We start from the raw sequence: 13,119 nt of genomic DNA on the forward strand, positions 1-13,119 counted from the left end.
TAAACATAGCCTAATTTACTCACCCTCATGTCGTTCCAAACCAGTATGACTTTCTTTTGTGAAACATAAAAGAAGATATTTTGATAAATGTCTTTACTATCCCGTTAGGTTTACTAGTCTATAAACACACTATAACGCGCGCGCGTGTGCGTGCGTGTGTGCCCTGGTAAACTGTACACAATGAGGACAAAAATGTCCCCCACAAAGGTGGCAAAATCTGAAATCCTTGTGGGGACATTTTTGGTCCCCATGAGGAAAATCATACTAAGTGATGTTTTTTGAACATGTAAAAATGCAGAACATTTTCTGTGATGGGTAGGGGACAGAATATACACTCTGTAAGGTATAAAATTCATGTCTATGGAATGTCCCCATAAAAGCCCAACATTGTGTGTATATACACAACTGTAGTTCATTCAACTACCAGATGATGGTGGTAAATGACAACTTACATAATAAATGAATATTAGGCCTACACTTGATAACCCTGACAAAATTGAGTATTGAAGTGCATTTTTGTCTCAAGCCAAATATTCTGATTGTGTAAGTTTTAAAGCATTTGTTTTTCATTTTTCTTCTAAATGTCCATGACCTAACTTCTTGTCTGGAACAGATTTATAATAGAGTTGGACCGAATGCATGTCTGGCAATTTATTTGGTGTATTAAGTGCTACAAAAGCATGCGAATTGCTCCAGGGATAGATTGAATAGATACTGAGAGCAGAAGGCAATATATGATTACATGTCTATTCAACCATTTTAACCAAATGATGAAACAGGTCTCTTGCTCAAACCAAAAAGCCCACTGCAGCAGCTGAGGGCAATATCCACTAAAAACCTTTCACTCTCTCTCAATTGCTGTTGCTTCCTCTCTGGGGCATTATGAACACTTTTATCGCAGAGATAAACGGAAGAGTGCATCCTCTCCACATCTCTGTAACAAGTCTATAAAGACTGAGGGGAAAAGGTTCTTCGCCCTGTAATACATTTAATGTCCTTAAAAAGCTTCAAATGGCCATACCACAATCAGGTTACTATGAGAATTAAATAGTTCTTATTTCTTGTATAATAAATTAAAAGTATCCATACCCCTTCATTTTTTTTCCTCCACATTTTGTTATTTAGGAAATAACAAATTTGATAACTTTGAAAATTTATTAAAAAACTGAAATATTACTTTGCATATTATTAATACCCTTTTTTGGGACACTTGAAATTTAGCTCAGGAGCATTCCAATTTCACTTGTGGATTTAACCTGTGGCAAATTCAATTGAATGGGTATGCTTTGGAAAGGCACACACCTCTCAAGCTCTAACAGCTGAAAATGCATAGAGCAAAAACCAAGCCATGAGCTCAAAAGAACTCCCTGTAGAGCTCAGAGACATGATTGTATCAAAACACAGATCTGGGGAAGACTACAAAAACAATTCTGCAGTATTGAAGGTTCACAGATCCATGTAGCCTCCATAATCCAACAATTGGGACTCTTCAGCTGAGCAATCGATGGAGAAGGGCCATGGTTAGAGTCGTGACCAAGAAGCTGATGGTCACTCTGGTTGAGCTCCATGATAATATTTGGAGATGGAGTAATTTACAGAAAGACAAACATCACTGCAACAAGCCCTTATCTGGGCTTTAGGGGCAGACTCTCCTCAGCAAAGACAGGAAAACCCACTTGGAATTAAAAAAAAAAAAAAAAAAACACCTAAAGGACTCTGTGGGAAACAAGATTATCTGGCCTGATGAACCTGTTCTAAGCATCATGTCTGGAGGAAACCAGGCACTGCTCATCACCTGCACAATACTATCCCCACAGTAAAGTGTGGTGGTAGCAGCTGGGTGTTTGACTGGGGGACTCGTCAGGGTAGAAGCAAAGCTTAACGCAGCAAAATATAGAGATAGCCTTAATTAAAACCTAGTCCAGAATACCTACACTTGGAAAAGATTAAATATTCAATTAGAGGTTCCCATAAATTCTCTTTGTCTGGCAACCCTTATTATCTTATTTCTCTGCCATAAATGTACTTCCTGGGGAGTAGTGGGATTTACTTCGGTATTGTAACTTTTTCTTTTACACACAACTCTCTATATATGAAAAAATTGACCCATGGTTTTGTGGTCCAGGTCCATAATTTAACATTATGTTTAAGTAGTTTAACATAAGGCAGCAACATAACAAAATGTGAAAAAAATGAAGGGGTTTGAAGACTACCACAAGGCACTGTGTATATATATGGTGTGAGAGAGAAAGAGAGAGAGAGAGAGAGAGAGAGAGAGAGAGAGAGAGAGAGAGAGAGAGAGAGAGTGAGAGAGAGAGAGAGAGAGAGAGAGAGAGAGAGAGAGAGAGAGAGAGAGAGAGAGAGAGAGAAATAAATTAACTACATTTTTTGTGAGTGACCATATTCACATTTTACTGCAGTCAAAGCTTAACATAATGTCCGTTATTTTATTATTTGAGCTGTATAACCATTTTCAAAAAGTGGACACACAAAAAGACACTTCTGTCTTGTTAAACTAGGAAATATAATTTATTGCATAAAAATTATATTTAGTTACAGTAAGAAGTCTAAACATTTATGTACAGTATTACTTTACAGCATTACATGAAGACTCAAAAAAGACTCCTGACTTCTTATGTACCTTCTTTGATATAAAATAACATCTGAACAACAAAAAAACAAAAAAAAGGTTCAGCCACACTTGAGTATCCATGAACAGCAACTACCATCCAGAGAGAAGCAGAGCCCATTAAGCTTCACATGTGAAAGGCTCAAAGGCGTTTTCGTGTTACATCGACTGAGAGATGACTGCAGACATTTCAGAGCCATTTAAAAGCTTCAGAGTTCACAATTTCAATGTTATTTGCCGTCTTCGTCATGTAGAGGGTTAATAATAATACTCCGAACAAACTTCTCGTTGTTCATTGTGAGGGCGCAAGACAGTGACGGCCCAAAAGCTTCCTAAACAACTGAGGAGAACGGCACAGAGGTCACGGATCCCTGACCCCCAATTACAGTCATTTTGTTTGCATTTATTACGGCTGAGAGGCCTAAGAGGTCCAGTTTCCCCCAGCTTAGATACAGCACTGATCAAAAGAGGGAAAGTAACAAGATTCCCATTCCACATACTTCATACAAGAGACATCAAGACGTCCACAGATTCACTTTTTGTTGTGCACTTGCATAGTACTTATAATGGGGAAAGGGGACAACAGATAAGATGAAGCCTGTTCATTTCCTTTTTGTTTTGTTTTGTTTGTTTCCAGACATTTGAATGTCAGACATTACTGCAATCAACAGAGCACTTACGCCACCTTTCAAGGCTACTATTTAGAATTTAAACAGCACGACTGACTGGCATCAAAACCTGAAAAGGGCTTTCTGCCATCCACACAATTTCATACTCCACTTTAACCAGTGCAGCATATATGCAGTACGCTTCCCCAAGAAGGATCAAACCATATTTAACCTCAGCGTAACATTTCAATTTCATTCCATCTCAGTTTCAATGACCAAAAAAAGTCAGCTCTTACTTGTGAGGTACATCGCAAAAACCTTTAAATGCAAGCTTTAACTGCTATCGTGCCTCTTTTCAGTCAGAGACGAATGCAACATTGCAGCAGTTTAAAAAAAGAACATAACGGCAGTTACGAACAGAAGAGTGAAAACCGGTTATCCGCAAATAGGGATAATAACTTAAGTCCGTTCCCTATAGGAAACTAATATGAGTTTACCAGAAAGCTCTCCTGCATTACAAATGATCGACTGAATATAAAAAACAGAGATAACGGAGGCTAATGGAAGTATGATCAGAGAAAGAAAAAGATTGGTCCTCTGCTAACGAGAACGCACAAATCCATTCCTGTATGCTATTTTCAAAAGACACACACAGAAAATGATGCTTCAAACTAAAGTAAAAGTGAAGCAACTCTCCGAAGCATGTGGTTTGTTTCAAGTGAAATCATTATGAAAGCTGATTTTAGTGCAGATGATTTTAGCTCCTTTTTTTTTTTTATCTGCCTTTTTTCCACCTTTACTCTTGTTTATTTGTATGAGAGCACGTTTCCTGAGGAGCTTGGCGCACTGCTGTTTTACCGGACGCAGAATCTCAGTGTCTTTAAGCATCTAGCGGTCGCTAGGAAACAAAGCCAGCTGCTCGATGTGCAATGGCGTTAGATACTTTATACTTTCACACTTGCTATGTGTGTATCAGTATGATGCAACTATCATTTAATCATGAGCTGATACCAGCAAATGCACCAAAGAACTGACTTCTTTTTCAAACAACATCTCTGTTTTGTGATTGCAGCATCATCTCACTTGCTACATTTAGATATGTTTTATTCGAAGATCATCCAGAGCGCCTGACCACAGCTCATACATGTTGCAATCCTTGGAATATTCTGCATGAGCACAAAGGAACTGAGGTAAAAGGCAAGTTGTAACGATGTACTGGAGTGCAGTTTCCATCCGCTTGCATGAATTCTAGGTTTTTAGTGGCGAACGTGTCCCTTTTCACACTTTTTTGATTGGCCGATCAGCAATCTCCGTCCGTCGTCATGACAACCAAGACCTCACTCTTGCCCATCTCTTCAAGAGCCGTCGCCAAGGAGACCAGGTCTGCGTCACCCTGGTGACAAGCTTCCCAAAGGTCTAGCAGCACACCTGTGGGACTGGGTTTGGTTGCAAAGTAGTTCAGATACCTGAGGGAGAAACGTGGAAAGAGATGAAACCGTTCTCAACGTCTACGTCACGTGTATAAATAAATATGCAGATTTTTTTTTGGTGCCGTGAAAGATGCATGCAAAAAATACCTGTCAAAGCCCAGGCTGCGAGCCAGCATTCTCCAGTCGCAACCGCGCGCGCTGGGGGCATCCAGACTGGCACAAATTTTCTGGCGTATGGATACGGGCAGTCGGAAAGCATATGGGCCCACTTGAGATGAAGGCAGACACGAACCGCCTGCTGGCAATGGCGAATGGGGAGGCAAGGTCTGAAGAGCAAACGCACAAACACAGGAAAAGAAGTCAGCGCCAGATACCATATATTATTTTCAAATCATTCACTAGTGACTTGACAGAATAGGTCCTGCTGTTTTTTGTACCTCTTGGATGTCGGTGTTAAGCTGGAATATCTGTCCCTCCCCCTCCACCTGTCTGACACAGATCTTGCAGGTGAGCTGGGAAACCACCAGGCTTCCTCTCTCCAGACTGAAGGTGCAATGCAACGGCCGCTGACTCCCACTCCAAATGTGATAGAATGGGATTTCCTGTGACCACACACACACACACACACACACACACACACACACAATTAAGAGGCTAATTTTTAGTGAAATGGAACATCATGAATTACGACGATGCTCAAATGGGTAACATTTTAATAATACTCCTACACAATTTTGTACATGTGCCATTCAAAAGTTTTAGATTGGTAAGATTTTTTTTTTGTTTTTAATAAAATTCTCCTCTGCTCACAAAGGCTGCATTTACTTGATCCAAAATACAGCAAAAACAGTAATATTGTGATATATTCTTTACTGTTTTTAACAGTAAAATGCAGTTTAGTCTTGTGATGGCAAAGCTGTATTTTCAGCATCATTACTCCAGTCTTCAGTGTCACATAATCCTTCAGAAATCATTCTAATATGTTGTTTTGTGTTTTCAAGAAACATTTATTATTATTACCAAATGTTGAAAACAGTTGTGTGCAATTTTTTTAAGGATTAAAAGAACAGCATTTAATTGAAATCAAAAGCTTTTGAACTATTATAAATGTATTTACTGTAAGTTGTCAATTTAATGCATCCTTGCTGAATAAAAGTATTAATTTCTTTAATTTGAACATTAAAGTTAACATGAAATTCCATTTGCAACTCATTCCAGTTCTGTAATCTGATGTAATTATGATGCATCAGATGCAGACAGGAACTAGCAGCCACTTGCATAAACTTGGCCACTTAAAGGGATAGTTCACCCAAAAATGAAAATGATGTCATCATTTACTCACCCTCAAGTTGTTCCAAACCTATATGAGTTTCTTTCTTCTGCTGAACACAAAGGAAGATATTTTGAAGAATGTTGGTAAACAAACAGTTGACGGTAACTTACATCCATAGTATTTTTTTTCTACTATGGAGGTCAATGGCTAACGTCAACTGTTTGATAACCAGCATTCTTCAAGATATATTATTTTGTGTTCAACAGAAGAAAGAAACTCAGGTTTTGAACAACATGAGGGTGAGTAAATGATGACATCATTTTCATTTTTGGGTGAACTATCCCTTTAAGACCGTCTTAAGAACTATTTTGAACAACTAGCAGATTATGAAGGACTAAAAATGACAGAACGAAAAATAAATAAATAAATAAATAAAAGTAGAAATAAATAAATAAATGCAGAAATAATAGTAAAATAAATACATTTTGGTAATATAAATGGCTATTTCTGTATTTTTACATGTATTTATTTATTTATTTATGCATTTCTATATGTATTTATTTATGTATTTATACATTTATTTATATATTTATGTATTTATATATTTATTTATTTATATATTTATATATGTATTTATTTATACATTTATTTATTCCTACATTTATTTATTTCTGTATTTCCACATTTCTACATTTATTTATTTATGTATTTCCACATTTCTACATTTATTTATTTATGTATTTCCACATTTCTACATTTATTTATTTCTGTATTTCCACATATCTACATTTATTTTTCCCTGCGCATGTATGCTAATTGACCAATGGCTAACCACGCCCCCTCCACTCACTCAGTCAACATTCGGTAACAGCAGCTGTCACAGTAGGAGACATTTCATAGGAGGCAATTGATGATTTTTTGGAGACAGAAAGATTATATATCATCTCGATGTCACCAAAAGGGCCTTAAATATGCATTGGAGGGTTATATTAATAATTTTATTGTTGAGAAGGCCGATAAGCTTCAGCTCCAGAACAAAGATTTACAGTTCACAGTGTAAACGTTATAGTTTGGTGCTATTTCGCTTCAAACGCTCGCTTTATACGCGTGTCCTATTCGCTTTGGATTCAAAATGTTCAAGCGTCGAACTAGACGCGGATACGCGCGAATTTGACGCTCTATTCGCGTTTGGTGGGAGCGCAGAATAATGAACAGGCTGCGATGTCAAGATTGCATTGCTGGAATGTGTGTGTGTGTGTCAGAGAGAGGCACGGGCGCGATCGAACAGTGGAAACATAAAAACATACTCCGTCATTTTGTTCATACAGGACATCATTAAAACTGCAAAGTGTTTAGCCTACTTATATTTGTGTAAAACACAACATTGTGCTTTTGTCAAACTGTAAACTCTTGTCAAACTGTAACCTACAACTGTCACCCAACCAAAATCACACACACACGCTGTTTAAAAGCCAAAATGACAAGAAAAACCATAAAAACGAATGAAAACTGATAACTGCAATGCATTGCAGTGGACGAGGAAGCAGAGAACGTCCAAGTGTATTGGGTTAGCTATGCGTACTGTGATTGGCTCATCGCGTTTGGGGGCGTGGCTTAATAAATGAATGTAGAAATGTGGAAATACAGAAATAAATAAATGTAGAAATGTGGAAATACAGAAATAAATAAATGTAGAAATGTGGAAATACAGAAATAAATAAATGTAGAAATGTGGAAATACAGAAATAATTAAATGTAGGAATAAATAAATATATAAATAAATGCATATATAAATATATAAATAAATAAATATATAAATACATAAATATATAAATAAATGTATAAATACATAAATAAATACATATAGAAATGCATAAATAAATAAATACATGTAAAAATACAGAAATAGCCATTTATATTACCAAAATGTATTTATTTTTACTATTATTTCTGCATTTATTTATTTATTTCTACTTTTATTTATTTATTTATTTATTTTTCGTTCTGTCATTTTTAGTCCTTCATAGCAGATAGCCCAGGGGTACTCATACATTTCCGTTTCAAAGAAACTAACTTTTATAAAGACTAACTTTTTAAGACTAGTCTAAGCAGTTTATGCAACCGGCCACAGGTGTTTGGAGGAGAGGGATTGAAAACTAAGAGGGATTTGTGACAAAAATAGAAGTCGTTTCACAGATGGAGCAAGCTAATACTTTAAACCAAGCAAAACAAGAAGAAATTCTAAATTCTAACCATATAACCAATAACAATCTCACCTGATACTTAGCCAGGAGTTTACTCCTCCAATGTGAATGAGGAATGTCATGGATTGATAGCCGCAGGTTGTGGTAACTGTCCTTAAAGAGGAGGGGTTTGGGATCCTCTAGTAAAACCCCTCCCAGACTTCGCTCAACTTCTAATACTTCCTGCAATAAGATAAAGACAAGATTTATACTTATTTTCAATCGAAACATTTTATTGGTAAAGTATACTTGGGAAGGCCCATTAAGTGGGGCAGGCAGACTGACCTTAAGGGCATGTGGGGTGTCCTGTAAACAGTAGACCCTCAGGCTGTAGTCCAAGGAGAGGCACGGGGCCCGAGGAGCGAAGAGGGCCAACTGCAGTCTCTTACAGGCTGGCCGAGGGGGAGCCGACTGTCCCACCAGACCATACGTCCCCAGCTGCTCCATCAGAATATGACAGCTTTGCTCCTCCACCTGTAGGTAGCAGGGAGACGACAGACTCTCCTCTCCCACAGTTAGCACCTCCTAGTGGATGGGAGGAAAATAAAAATGTTACACAATGGCCTGGGCTGAATCCAAAATCGCCCACTAAACCCTCATTCACTATTCCCTACGTTATTTCACTAATACTGTTCACTTGAAGAAGTGAATAAAAACAAGTGAGCGAATTCGGACAGCCGTTGAGCGTACATCGGTTTTACACTCGTTATTGCAGTGCAGTGTGGGATTGAATAAGTGCGCTCAATAACATCCACTATGGTTTCGGACACCACTGCAAATGGCTGTCCCCTCAGAAAACGCCCTATTTGAGGGTATAGGGGGCGATTTTGGATTCAGCCCTGGTTTCACAGACAGGCCTTAGATTAAGTCAGGATCAGGCTTTAGTTCAACTAGGACATTTAAGTAGGTTTTATAAACATGCCTTAGAATAAATACAGAAACATTACTGGTGTGCATCTTGAGACAAAACAATGAGAGCAAAGCAAGTTGCTCTCATTGCATTTTAGTGCATTTTAGTGCTTAAGCCTTGTCTGTGAAACCGGGGGTATGTTTAATGATGTGATGTCTGTCAAGAGTATATACTATCCTGATTTAACCTGTCATCCATTAACACTCATTATTCCTCTTGCTCTTTCAATTATCCAGCCTCATCCTTCACTGATTCTCTGTCATTATCCAATGATCTATAGCCACTCTCATTTTTCAGACATTATGCTCACCTCCCAGGAGCCTTGATGGTTCTGCATTTTGAGGGTGAGGGTCCAGTCTGGGGGCTCTAGCTGGGCACAGTGAGGCAGACTGAGGATTACAGGTCTGCTCAGCAGCATGCCGGAGGGTCCGCAGCTCACCACCGGACTTAATACCGTCTGACTACCATCTGATGGCAACCTGACACAAAACACAGAGCAAGAGGTGAGCAGCCTGACATCCATGCAACTCAAATTAAGTACAACATCAAAAACACAACATCCCAAATTCTGTCCTCATTTATTTTGAGTAATATTACATTAGACATAGTTTGTTTTTCATTTATTTTTTATCTTTTTTGCCACTTGTACTTATAATGATAGTGGAAAGGAAAGATTGGGAAGTGGGATACAGAAATGCTGCATGCCAGATTCAAACTTGTGTCGACCACATGAGCACCAAGGTGCTGTGCCAAAAAAGACATGCTAAGCCAGAGCTATGGCTCTAACAATATTTTTTTATAGGTTTTGAGAAAATGTATGGCACCTACAAATGGTGAGAGGAAGACAAAGCTTGCAGTCTGAAAGCTTTGATGACACGGCAATAGATATATATATTTCATATTTGACAATAAAACAAAAACAGTAAATTATAAATAAAGAAGAAGAAAAAAAGAGAGAGCCTCAGCAAAAAAGTCAGAGCTCAGACAACCATTCAAGACATATTTGTTTGTTTGTGTTTTTCTGCTGTGTCATATTTTTTAAATGTTTTTTTTTTTTTTCAAATGCTGCCACAGGGGTCAAAGCTTTTCTGCAGTCAATATTGCTTTGCAAGGACTGTCGAGATGTTTTGAACTGTTTGCAACTGCACAAAGTGACAGATAAATGCAAGTTTTATAAGTCGGGAAATGACAGTGGGATGGGGGCAGGGCACTGAGAAACTGTTTTAAGTGGCTGACTTACGTTGTTTTCTCCCATTTGTTTATAATGAGATACATCTCGTAGAACTTGCCCTGAGGAATCGTCCCTGGTGGAACCAACAGACTCACCCCTGGCAGGGAGAAGGGGGAACAGAGGTTAAAAAATTAAAACAATATAGATTTTTAATTAAATACTTTCAGAGTATTTTTGCACTGTAATGTGAGCTTAAATTTGAATTAAATATTTTTTGTCATATAAAAATTCATTATATGAAGAGTTCAGATGCAAAAGCCATCTGAAATTTTCTTCTAGAATGATCATTTTTATCAAGCTTGTATATTTAAGTTCAGTAATTTCACTTAAATGGCAATGAAAACTACCTATTAATTGTTATTTAAATGAAATTACTGAACTTAAATATATGAGCTTGATAAAAATTATCATTTTAGAAGAAAATTTCAGATGGCACTTAGAGGCTTTTGCATCTGAACTCTTCATATATACAGTATATAACTCCGCAGTGATTTTGTTTTACTTGGATCAGGTGTGGGCATGCAAAACTATTTTTTTTTTGGTACAACAAACTAACAAATGTATCTAACATAAGAGGACTTGACTAACCCTCATCCTTCCCTTGCACTTTGTAATACATCTTTCCCAAATGATCTAAAATTATACTTTTTTTTTTTTTTTCATCTTGATAATTTTTTTTTTATATTTTGAATGCAATTTTTTTTGGAAGATTTTTGGTTATTTTTTATATACTAGATTTAATCAATAAATAAAAAGTGATTTAAGCACATTCCTCAACATTCTTTCAACTTAAATTCAAAATAACTCACAATTTCATGCATAACCCTTTTAATTCAGCTCAAAATATCTTACACTGGGTATCTTTGCCGACCTCTTGAGAAAAAAAAATATATAAAGTATATATAACATGATATTAATATAACATGATATTTCATGACTCTTGCCACTAGATAGCCTTATAGCTCTATTTGGAGCAAATGAGCTGTTCCGCTGGATCCTTAAGTCAGTTCCCTTCAGTATGTATTCAGATACACATGTAGACATTATAAAATAATTTTTTGGTAAAGTTTTAGCATTTTTAGTTAGAATTTTTAGCATTTTTAGGTTTTTCTATGTGTACTGAAGCATTCCTCGCATTCCATTCATTCCTAAGGGGGTCAAATTGACCCAAGAGGGGAGCATTTGTTACTTTTTAAATTTCAACTAAAACATTTTTTTGTGTATTTTTGGTTCAAGTGCGACAAAAGTCCTAGGGTCTTTTTTTTTTTTTTAAATAAGTTTCGTGTCAAAATGACCCGAGGGAAGAATGAGGGCTTACAGAGGTGGACATTATTGGAATAAAAACCTATAAAACCTTTAAAGCCTATTACCTGTATTAGGTATGGTGAGACAGCCGCCCAGGGAGCCCAGTGTGGCGCTGGCACTGTGACTGGGCTCTCTGGGCAGTGTATGCCCACGGTAGTCTTTAGGTCCAGAGCCCACGGTCTTCAGGCTCATGATCTCCCCGTCAGTAGAGCCCGGGCCTGGCGGTAGCTCGAGGGAGGACATGGTAGAGGAGTTGTACACCTTAATCTTCAGGCTAGGAAGTGGGTCCAGCAGGGGAGACGTGGTCATGGGGATCTTATGCTGAGAGTCCAGGGTGGCCTGCTGCAGTGCGAAAAGCGGCCCGCGGAAGGTTCCGGCACTGGCTGTGAGGTCAGGAGGGGCTGTCGGATGCAGTAGGTGTGGATTATCTAACAAAGTAGAGAAGCGAAAAGAGAGAAGGAAATGTTTCTGGCTAGCTGCAAAGTTGCAAGAGAGGATTTGCCTAAGAAATGAGAGTATTAAAGGGTAGAGGATTTAAAAGAGGAGCCATATAAACAAGTTATAGCAGATTAAAATACTTTTGAGAGAGCAGGTGACAGCAGGAGAAAGGATTAAAACTTAACATATATCGGGGAAAAAAGAGAGTTTATAGTTGGCTTGAAGGGGTTGAGAGGAGTGAGAATGAAACATTAAAAAAGTGAGAAAGAGAAAGTGAGGAAACACGGATGTCTCACCCTGTCGTGGCGGTTTGTAGTTGCCAGGGTGGAAGGCTGCAGTAAGGGCCGATGACGAATCTGTGATTTCACCGTGGAAATGGCGGCAGCTCCGGCGATAGACCAGGATGCCTACACACAGCACGAGGATCACGCTCAGCAGCAAAGCCCCCACCAGCCCAGCGTACACCATTACACCAGCACCGGAGCCAAGAGCTGAGACACATACAGGTACAGATTTACTCATACATACAAACATGTCACTGATGTAAATAAATACATTATGCCACACAAAAATGTAAACAAAGGAAAATACATAGGTTGGAAAAAGGAGAAGAGCTTAGTACCCAGACTTTAAACTATCAGCATATAGTCTTGCAGCTTGTTCCATTCAAGAGATGCCCACTGAACAGCATGTAAAGAGACCAATTGCAGTTTTTGTTTTGTTTTTATGCACCATTTACAGAGGTTTAGCCACCTTATTTTTAACTTAAGTGCGGGTGCGACTGTTTGTAACTTGAATGTTTTTAGCTGTACAAAATAGCTTATTATGCAGCTTGATATTGCAAACTGGTATTTCTTAATAGTCGTAATTTAAACACTGGTTTGTAGCACAAATAGTTTAACCATTTACTGCACTTTGTTATTTTTCTAGTTATTTACCTATAGACCTTAATCAGGGTAGTGCCATATTTAATGAAAGTTGCGCTATTTAATGACATTTAATAAAAATGTTGCTGTGAGGGATAGAAGTACAGTGTGTTTAATGGATTGTGC

At 37.9% G+C, this 13,119-nt stretch overlaps 1 protein-coding gene across 1 annotated transcript in view; it reads right to left on the minus strand.

Annotated features, from left to right (window-relative positions):
- Window positions 1–2,512: 2,512 nt before the first annotated feature.
- Window positions 2,513–13,119, minus strand: part of unc5b (unc-5 netrin receptor B) — a 62,184-nt gene continuing 51,577 nt past the window's right edge. Inside the window, exons 9-17 of the mRNA XM_081350170.1 lie at window positions 12,364–12,558; window positions 11,695–12,057; window positions 10,334–10,421; window positions 9,404–9,572; window positions 8,469–8,708; window positions 8,217–8,366; window positions 5,105–5,269; window positions 4,815–4,993; window positions 2,513–4,703 (exon numbers count right to left, since the gene is read on the minus strand). Coding sequence (XP_081206296.1) covers window positions 4,538–4,703; window positions 4,815–4,993; window positions 5,105–5,269; window positions 8,217–8,366; window positions 8,469–8,708; window positions 9,404–9,572; window positions 10,334–10,421; window positions 11,695–12,057; window positions 12,364–12,558 — 1,715 coding nt within the window. The 3' untranslated portion in view covers window positions 2,513–4,537. The remainder of the gene's footprint in view (window positions 4,704–4,814; window positions 4,994–5,104; window positions 5,270–8,216; window positions 8,367–8,468; window positions 8,709–9,403; window positions 9,573–10,333; window positions 10,422–11,694; window positions 12,058–12,363; window positions 12,559–13,119) is intronic.

The sequence above is a fragment of the Scardinius erythrophthalmus genome, assembly GCF_964197995.2.
Source record: "Scardinius erythrophthalmus genome assembly, chromosome: 21".
NCBI lineage: Eukaryota > Metazoa > Chordata > Actinopteri > Cypriniformes > Leuciscidae > Scardinius > Scardinius erythrophthalmus.